This window comes from Echinops telfairi, unplaced genomic scaffold (assembly GCF_000313985.2).
Source record: "Echinops telfairi isolate 266 unplaced genomic scaffold, ASM31398v2 ScPeMD7_70;HRSCAF=299, whole genome shotgun sequence".
Lineage (NCBI taxonomy): Eukaryota > Metazoa > Chordata > Mammalia > Afrosoricida > Tenrecidae > Echinops > Echinops telfairi.
In genome coordinates, this window is record NW_022103968.1 from 25,301,158 (window position 1) to 25,311,279 (window position 10,122).

The 10,122-nt window shown below is 58.7% G+C and overlaps 1 protein-coding gene across 3 annotated transcripts in view; it reads left to right on the plus strand.

The window, feature by feature from the left end:
- SH3PXD2A (SH3 and PX domains 2A) overlaps positions 1 to 10,122 on the plus strand; it is a 184,288-nt gene that overhangs the window by 155,064 nt on the left and 19,102 nt on the right. For all 3 annotated transcript variants that reach the window (XM_030885935.2, XM_004700943.2, XM_030885936.2), the window contains one exon: positions 9,785 to 9,898. In XM_030885935.2, coding sequence (XP_030741795.1) covers positions 9,785 to 9,898 — 114 coding nt within the window. The remainder of the gene's footprint in view (positions 1 to 9,784; positions 9,899 to 10,122) is intronic.

The following is a 10,122-nucleotide window of genomic DNA, read 5'->3' on the forward strand; positions in this document are numbered from 1 at the left end:
GCTTTTCTTCTTCGGGCCAGACGCTGAGAAGCCGATGGTTGTATCATAGGTGGCCAACACGTCTGGGCTGTTCTCACCTCCATGGCCAACCTGAATACCTGAGATACTGCCCGTGCACATGCACCTCTTCCTCTGGCTTAATTATTAACAGCACCCCCTGCTCTCTCCCCCAAGGGGGCGGGTAAAGTACACAGTTGTCGTGTACGCCATGTCCTTTCGTCTGTCCATTAATACTTCCCATCTTGTCAGATTTGGCCTGTTGTCACCATCTGTGGGGATCCGTGTTTGGCTCCCGGTCCTGGCACATCTTTGCAGAAGGACACAGTACCACCAACACAGCATCCTTTCTTCCTCCTGGGATTGATGACAACATCCAGCAGGACCGGGTCCCCAGGAAACCCGCTTCCAGGGGGTCCAGGGAGCCACCACGTGCTCTGGCTGAGGTCCCTCGTGTCCTTAAGTCTGCAACCACAGTTCCCAGATCCCCAGGAGGGGAGGTTGGTTCCTGAGAGACCCAGGAGGACTCTGCTCTGGTGTGGCCTCAACCATCCAGGCTGCCGGCATCCCCGGTGGTCTGGCCCTGGTCCTGGACACCGAGCACTAATCAGCGTTGCTTCAGGAAGTGCTCAAACCCTCTTCCGGAGGCTCCAGCCTTTCCTGGAGCAGCCATCCCGAGCTTCCCACGAGTAGTGCTGACCTTGCTCATTTGGAATTCACTTCTCTCTTCCTTGGAAGTTGGTACCTTCATGTTGCCCCACCTCCGTGTCCTCAGGGCTGTTAGAGGCCTGGCAGGAGCTCCAGCAGACCCCCTGCCTGCCTGTCAACTCACTCCCCGCCCCCCCCCAGAGGCTTATCTCTTTCTTACTCTTCCCTGTCCAAGATTAAAGGGACAACACCCTTTCTGTTCCCTCTAGCATCATTTGCTTTCCCTGGGGGCTCTGCTTCTGGGAGTGTAACTTCCTGACCTGAACCCGAGTGGTGTAAACAGTTAACCAAAGGCACTTGGGAGCCAGCCACAGTGGGGTTGTGGGGGGCTATTGACAAACTGCCATCGAGTCAGTCTGACTCACGGCGGTCCTCTAGGACGGTGGATTTCCCAGACTGCCCTTCTGGGCGGGAGTAGAAAGCCTCATCTTTCCCTTCTCGGAGCAGCTGGTGGTTTTGAACTGCTGACCTTGCGGTTATCAGCCCAATGGATAGCCCCTGGGGATCTACTTCCTAGAAACCAGCTGTGGAAACCCAGCGGAGCTCAGTTCTCCTCTGGCACACGTGGAACGGCTTGGAGGCCGAGTGCACTGGACACGAGAGGTCCACGCCCCTCCCTCCTCTACCACACCGACCACACTTGCTTCCATCAGCTCCGAACATCTCTCCAGGGACTTCCCCCTGCTTGCCTCATTGACAGCATATTGTTAGACTCTAACTTGGCTGGCATCTTCTTACTTGCGTTTTTTACTTTTAAAAAGTGAGTTAGGTGAAAGCGTACAGAGCAAGCAGGTTGTCTGTTCAACAGTTCATGCGCATCCAGTGAGGGACATCGCCCACCCCCCAAGCCCACAGTGCAGCTGCCCTCTCCCTGTGCCCTCCTCCCATCTCCTTTCCCAGTGCCCTGCTGCCCCCAGGGGGCCCTGTGGCCCTTCTCTGCTTTATAAGGCGGTGTGGGGGGAGTGGCTGAGGACAGGACCCCTCTTGCCCTCCCTGGGGAACGCCCGTGAAGGAAGCCGCCCCAGCATCCATGGATTGAGCACCTGCCCTGCCTTCACTCACACTGTTCCTCTCTGGAGCACACCTGAGGTTCAGGCCAATTCGAGGAAGCCTTTCTGGCTCCTCAGGTTCCTCTCTGGGCGTCTACAAACACTAAGTCCAGGCTGCCCCCAACCACCTATACCTGCTGCAGAACCAGACCCACACGCTTCCACGAGAGGCCTTCGGAGGTCAAGGCCAGAGGACAGCAGCACCAGAAAGGGCATCTTTCTTTGCCTGAGACTCAGTTCACCTGGGCTTGCCTGCCACCCTGCCTCTCCCAGCACCAGGCACAGCGGCTTGGCTCCCTCTCAAGTTCCCCTTTGTTTGCCCTTCACACTCTGACGGCAGCTGCTGGCTTGCAGCGCACACGAGGAGCCCAGGTGCTGCTCTGAGCACGGTGCACGGATCAGCGTGTTTCATAGCTGCACAGGGAGATGGGGTGCGGTGCTTACAAGTTAGGCTGCCCTGTGGAAACCACCACCAAGGTGCCCTGTGGAAACCACCAGCCGCTCCACAATGGAAAGACGGTGCTTTCCACTCCGGTAAACAGCCCATTTCAGAAGCCCACCGAGACACCTCCACCCTGTCCTATAGGGGCGCTATGAGCCGGCACCAACTCTGGCAATGACAGTGAGTTTGGATTTGGGGGTGGCGGGGGGAGTTTCCCGTCCAATGAACCGCTGTGGTCTCAGAAACTCGCAGGGGCAGTTCTGCCTTGTAGACCACAGGGTCGCTGTGGGTCGGCATCCGCCCAGTGGCAGCGAGTTCGCTTTGCTTATGCAGGTTCCCAGGTTGTCCTCCGAGCACGGTTCATCACTCAGGGAGCTGTAGCTACAGCAGCACAGTCCCTTTCACAGGTGAGGAAGCTGAGCTGGGCTTTACACCTGGCTCCAGAGCCCTTGCTTCAAGCCTCGACTCCTCCACCCGTCACTTCACCACTGCCCCTCGTGGCCTGCATGTGCCCGTTTGTCAGTCTTCTCCAGGGCCCCTCTCCTGTGGCCAAGCCCACACTCAGCATGCTTCCGCCTGCCCAGACCCGTGGGCACTCAACCAAGCACCTCTGGCGTCAGCGAGGTCGTGGCGGGGATTGGCAGCCCCGACCTTGCTGTCTTGGACTCAGGGTGACGTAGCAGCCTGTGCTCAGGGTCTTGGAATCCAGACTTCAGGCGCCCAGGGAGCGTTCTAAGTAAGACCCTAGGGGAACATGGGTCCTGTTGAGTCCCATGGGGGCAAGAGAAGGCTTGGGCCACTAAGCAGGGTGGACCCAGAAGTGAGGCCGGTCCAGTGGATGAGGCCGGAGGTGGGGCTCTTCCCAGCTCCCAGGAGGCCAGGGCACTGGGAGGTGGAGAGTGTGTTGGCAGAAGCGGTAGTTTACTGAGCCTCCTGATCAGGGGGTGGCTTGGCTAAGGGTGGCCGCCTTTCACTGTTCTTAAAGGCACAGCACACCGTGAGCAGCCTGCATTTCCAGCTTCTTAGGGGCTTTAACCAGGAAGAAGCCTCGAAGGTTTGGGTCAGGCTGGGTCAAGGGCAAGGTGTGACCACGTAAGCTGTGGTCCATTCGCTGCCCACATATTCTCAACCCACCCTTTTCCCAAGACCTGCTCTGAGGTGTCACCCTAAAGGTGCCACCCTCCAGAGAGGACAAAACTGTAAGTCTGGTGCAAATTAAGAATGGAGACCTTTGGGGGCAGCAGGTCTTTGTGGTGATTGAGGGTCTGAGGGCACTTAGCATGACCAGAACATACTCAATGTCTGAGACGTCACTTCTCTGCCATGGAGTGGGTGCCTGACTCACAGGGACACTACAGGGCAAGGTAAAGTGGCCTTCCAAGGCTACAAATCATTACAGGAGGGGAAAGCCTCATCTCTCTCCCACTGAGCAACTAGTGGGTTCGAACTGCTGACCTTGCGGTTGGCAGCCCAACACATAACACATCATGCCATCTCATGGATGTGACTTAAAAGGACCTGGAAATAGCCTGGAGTCTATCTCAGTCTATCTCAGTGCTGTGGGTGTACACCCAGGAGCCTGAAGCGCAGGCGGCCACCCGAATCAGTGGGTCAACCAGCATACAGGGGCTGCGCTCACCCCTCACCCAAGGACGTGCTGGCTGGCTGCCCAGAGATGGGTGGAGGGGAGCTGAGTTCTCAACGTGGAATGTTCTTTGCAGACCCCAGTGTTCTCCTCATATGCCAGTGAGAAAGGGGGTGGTGAGCCCCCCAACTAGAGTGTGGTAGAGGCGAGATTTGAACCTAGCTCTATCGAGATTGTCAGTGGATCAGCTGCTGGGGCACTTGGTGCCGCCCAGCTGGGAGGATGGGCAAATCAGGAAGGCCTCTGAAAGGATGGAGGATTTACAGGGAGGGAGGGGAGCTGCTGGGTCTGCGTCCCGTCCCGCCCCGCCCACCCCACAAGCTGGTGTGTCCTAGGCTGAGCTGTGACCTCAGAGCTTTATTAACATCCTAATTGTGAGCAGCTGGCCCCACTCTGGCCCTGGTGAACTCATTATCCTCCCTCGTTAAGGAGGCCATTGTAATCTGGATACCCTGGGGGACAGCAGTGGCCTGGGAGTGCCCATCACTTCCTGCCGTCCTCCTTGGCCTGCTTTAGTCCCCGCCCCTCCCCCAGTCCCCCTCTGTCCATCCTGCCTCTGGTGATGTGGCCCTCACAGGGAAGATGAGGCAGCTTTCAGGGGCTGGGGCTTGGGCCCTTTGTAGACAGCTTCTGTGATCTGGGGTTTGGCCCAAAGACCAGGCTTCAAGGCCCCTCAACAGTGAGGGATGGGCATGAGGGCCCCTCTCCTGTCCTCCTCCCAGGAGAAGGAGGAGACATCTGAGGTCCACGCACTTGGTGGGGAGGCTGTCTGGTGGCCAGGACGAGCAGACCCCAGACCCGGCTGTCAGACCAGGCTGGGGGCCATACTGAGGGGGTCTGCCAGCCCACAGACCTCGAGGGTGAGGGGGATTCTCACCATATCCTGCCACCAGGTTCTCAGCCTACCCCTTTCTGCCTGGAAAACAAGCTGACGGCGGGTCACATCCACCCCATCTGGACACAGCTGTGGCTACTGCATGAGGCCCAGGCTAAGTCCTCTATTTATTGTTTCAAACTTTTGGGGCGGGGAGTGATTTGGTTGGAAGTGAACAGACTAAACTGGTTTCCATTGGATGATCCGTGATACAGTTTGTGACATTGATTGCCCCTGTGCAGGGCTACAGTCCCCGCCCACCTCAGTACGTCCCCCGCCCCCTCTCCCGCCCCTCCTGCTTCCCGAGCTCACTCCCTGAGCAAGCACTGCCCTTTTGCTCTCATGTGTGCTTGCACTGTGCCAAGGCGTGTGTGCCCACACCTTCCTGGTGGCACCTGGTTCACCCTGCAGGCTGCCATCCATCTGGCCAAAAGTTGAACCATCCCTGGTGAATTTAGTCCTAGGTTTGAAGGGTGCCTGGGGACTGTAACCTCAGAGGTTCTACCCCAGAAAATCTGGTTGTGATTTTTTGGGGGTTTTTTGGGTTTTTTTAAGGATTTTTGCGTTTTGGTCCCTTTCAGAACTGTCACACATCACACCCCCACCCCGCCCCTGCTGAAGCTGGGCACCATCTAGTGCTTCCAGGTCTCAGGGTCGTGGAAGCTGAGGTTCCTGTAGGCGATCAGGCCTTTGGGCCATTTCCTTGCATCCTTCTTTTCCCTCCCTCTTCGCTCCAGGTGGGGCAAGGCCCAGAATTGTACCTCAGAGGACCCCAAGGCTAAGTCCCCCTCTCTGACTGCCCTCTCCTCAGTAGAGGAGGTTGGGAGGATGGGAGAGGAGGGCCGGTGGAGGCAGCTGGGAGTGTGAATCCATCCTTGCTGGGCTGGGAAAGGAGGTCACCCAGGCTGACCCCTAACTGCCCTCTGCATCCTTCATAAGTATGTCCCAGCGCGCCTGTTGGGTGGGACCGGACCCCCCTGCACTGTTCTGTGTCTCCGCTGCTCCTCACAGCGATCTGCAAGGTAGATGACACTCTGCCATTGTACCGACAAGGAAGCTGAGGCTCAGAAAGGCTGAGTCACTTCCCTGAGGCCACAGAGTCGAGAGGTGGTCGGGACGAGATTCAGACTGTGCGACATGTCCGTTTCCTCACCTTCCCGCCGGCTGCCCGGGGAATAAACTCACACGGGCAGGCTCAGTGTGAGCTGACTTGTGAGGCGGACGGACAGCGGTTCAGGTAAGATTAGGAGAGTAGCCAGAGCTAGCAGGAAGGCTGCTGCTTTTCCCTGTGCCTCGACTCGCCACCCACACCATGAAGAGAATGTGAGCATACGTCTCCTCCCGGGTACTCAGAACCCCCTCGCCTTTGTCCACACTGGGCCCCAGCACACCACCACCAGACTGCATGACTGCATGAACAGACCTCTGCCCGCATTGGAGGTGAGATTGGAAACACACACACACACACACACACACACACACACACCACTACCACCACCCTCTCCGGCTGTGCCAGGCTCCGCCAGCTGGGCCACACCCAAGGGCTCAGGTTCAGTGTGCCTCTCTGAAGCAGCAGGGACTTTGGTTGGCACCCCAGTTGCCGTAATTGCCGTTTGAGCCGTGGGCATGTGGGAGAGGCCTGTCAGCAGCCATGAGTGGGAGCAGGCCCAGGGCTAGTCCCAGAGAGGCCCGGCCAGCCGACGCGTGCCAGTGTCCCTGGGAGGTCTGCGTGAGCCGGGGCAGCCAGCCAGCCCGCCTCTGCCCATGTCTACCGGTACCCACCTGGGTGGGGTGTGGGCCTTTGCCTCTTTGCCTGGCAGAGGTGCCTACAGCCCCACTCATCTCTGCACCCTCCTTCCCCGCTGCTGCCTGACAGCGGGGCAGGGAGGGATTTCAAGTCACACAACCCCATGCTGCTCCCTAGCTGCTGTTCTTAGGCAAGGTGAGCAGGGACCGCAAAAGGGTCTCAGCCCCAAGTCTTGGGCAGTGGGTGATACAGGAGAATGCTGGGTGGAGGCCAGTGACGTGGCCCAGGCTCTCCTGAAACAGCGGGTGGTGGGTGTAGAGCTGCTAAGGTCAAAAGGACTCAGAGCTGGCCCTGAGCACTGCCAGGGCCCTGAGTGGTGTGAGGTGCCCCCCTGCACCCTGCATACATGCCCCCATATTAAGGTGCGAGGTGAGCCCCTCTGCCAGCCCCTACCCACCCCTCTTCCCTGTATGCCAGGGAGACCGAGGTCCCAGAGAGGCCCCTCCTGCCCTGCCCATTGGCATTGCCAGCAAGTCCTGATCCGCCTTCCTATCCCAGATTTCTTGGTCCGAGGAGGAAGGAGGGAGCAGCATGCTCTTGGAAGGGCTCCCAGTCCCCATGTATGAGCCCAGGGCGAGGAGAGACGCCGTGGAGCAGGGAATGGATCTGGAGCTTTAGGGAAAGGTCCATGCCGAGTGGAGGTCCGTCTGTGGTGGGCCTGCTTCTTCATAGCAGAGGAGGACACCGACAGGCGGGGAAACCCCCCCAGGCAAGCCCTTCCACAGCCTTCTTGGTGCCCACCGAGGTGGCCTGGCTCCTTCACTTCCTCAGGGTGGGTGGTGCAATGCAGACCCTGAAGGGCAAGGTTCAGAAGCCACCCAGGAGACCGCATGTCCCCTGCTTTCCTGGAAACCTTGGGCGCACACGGGAAGGGCGGGCATGTTCTCCTCTTGGAAGCAGATGGGGAGAAAGCTGCGTGTTCTGGAGCGAGAGTTGGCAGGGAGCACACCTTCAAGGGGAAAAAGAGGCAGGGCTGGGCGGGATCTTGGCGCATCCTCACCACGACTGCTGGCATAGCCCTTGAGGCATGTCCCAAGGACCCACCCCGATAAAAATAAAACCCCTGGCTCCGGCTCAGGCCCTTCCTGGGGAAACCTTCTCCTAGGAAGTAGGGCTCTCCCTCTCAGATGGGCCTTCAGGGCGCCTCTTTGGCCCACAGGAGCTCGGTTTGGGGAGAGTCTGGATGAGAGTGAGAACCAACGTGGTCATCTGCCTTTGGCATTGGTACTTGACCCCGAGGAGTCATGTGACTTTGAGGGCACTGTCTGTGTGGGACTCAGCAGGAATTGGCGAGCGGCCATGTGACCCAGAATGGCGCAGGGGGACCGGTCCTCAGCTGCTGTTTTACTGGCAGTGGTCCTGGTGACTTGGCTTTGGGACCGCAGTCCTGGATTGTGATGGGGGCCACCATCTTTGGTGATCGCTGGTTCAGGGTGGCCTGCGTGCGGGCGCTCTGAGCTCAAGTGATGAAAACCCAGCTCCAGCTCAGTTCAACAGAACAGGAAGTGCATTGACTGATGGAATTAGGAAGTCTGAGTGAGGAGTGGAGCTTTGGTCTGGGACCGGCTGGAGCCAGGAGCTCAAATGAGATGTTCATCAGCACTGACTCTCTCCGCTCATCTCTGGGCTTCCCTCCTGCTTTCATGGCCTCCTTCTCAGGCAGGGGCCTCTCACGCTGCCCTGGTCACAGCATTGGGGTCCATTCTTGCAAAATCTCTCTGCACTGCCTTCCGGAGCCACCTGGGAGCAACTCACCAGCCACCAAACCCTTCTGTAGCTCCGTCCTTAGGAAACCGAAGGACCCCCTGCCCACTGGCCACTCCTCTCTCCTCCCCCTAAGTGGGGCCGGCCGTCTCTGGCAAAGATAGACGGAGGGACCTCTGGGACACTCCGTGGAGAGTAAGCCTGCTTCCTTCTCGGTAGTCACAGAGCTCGGGGACTCCCTGGGTCAAGAGAGGTGCCTCTTGCAGCTCCCTCCACCATGTGAATGGGTGGTGGGCATACTAACCTTCCTCTCTGTGGCTCCTGTGGGCTTTGTGCTAGGAGGCCAGGTCTGTCCTGAGCACCTGGGCCACGGAGGCCGGTGGGGATGGGGGGTGGCAGAGCGTCCACCCAGGATTGGAGATGAGAGGTCTTTGGTGAACACAGCAAGAACAGGTCAAATCCCTGTGGAGGACAAAGAATGGATTGGGGGAGATAACAGGATTCCCTAAAGCGTTCCTTCCAAGAAGGGACTGAAGGTTATCAGTGGGGGCCCAAGATCTGTGTCGCCCACCCATCTCCCTTCCACTGCATCTGAGCCACTTTTCAGATAGCAAAGCCCACCCTGCCCTGCCCTGGAGCATTCCCACAGAGCCCCTGGGAACCATCAAGCACTCTCTGGTCGAGCATCTACCGCTGGGTGGGGCTTTCCAAGAACCATTGAAGGGCCGGCCACCCCTCACCCCCACTCCACCCCACCCCACCCATCCTTGGTTGAGTGGAGGGACCTGAGCCTCTTCTGCCCATGCTCAGCCCCTCCTCACCTTCCCAGCTCAAGGGCAACACACACACACACCACCACCTCATCTGAACAAGGAGGTCTCCTGCTATCTCCCTGCCCCAGCTGTGTTCCAAAGAAATGGCACCACCTACTCCCCCAGACCAGCCTTCTCCCACCGTCCCCACCACCCCACCCCCAGCCAACGCACCATCGTTTTTTGGGGGCTTCAGCGTGATTTACTCCGCCAGTGTTGATGAGCTTTTCTCATCCGCCCCCAAGGGTCAAGGGGCACTCAAGTGGCCCCTTGCTGTGGGTGAAATGTCAACCCACTTGTAAGGTGGCCGCCAGCAGCGTGGCCATGGGGAAAGGGAGCCGCTGGCCTGCCAGTGTGGACCCTTGAGGCCCTGGGGTGTGGGTGCCCTGGGAAGCAGCCGCACTTCAAGCCAAGCCAATAGTCCCCAGAGCTTGAAAGCCCACAGTGGTCTCCGCATTTGGCCAGGGCGCCCTGGCCTTCATGGCAGGGTAGAACTCCACACTCCGGACGTAGCTTGATTTCTGTTCCATTTTTTTTCAACCCATGGTGTGTAGTGGCACCTCGATTTTCCCAGCCCTTCTCCCAGGGAGCATATTGGAGTCTCCTCTTCCTTGGGGAGCTGCTGCACCTGGGGACCAGCTGTCCCTTGGCACTCTGACCTCTGCTGCTGTGTGTTCCTTCTGCCCCAACCCTGCCTGCCCTCCAGCTGGCCCCTCATGGTCTGCTCTGTCTTGTCCCCTCCACAGGCTGGTGGTTTGTAAGCACCTCTGAGGAGCAGGGCTGGGTCCCTGCCACCTACCTGGAGGCTCAGAGTGGTACTCGGGACGACTCAGACATCAACACCTCTAAGACAGGGGAAGGTAAGGCCTGCAGGTGGCGGGGGGGAGGTATAGTGGGGTGAAAATCAGGGGGAGGGGGCTGCCAGGAGGCTCCCTGGACCCAGGAGTGACTCCATCCCTCACCTGCTTCTTCCTATAACCCCTGTCAGCCAGAGTTCCCCAACCCCTTATCTGAAGTCGTACCCTCTACCCTGTGTGTGTGTGTGTGTGTGTGTGTGTGTGTGTGTGTGTGTGTGTGTGTGTGT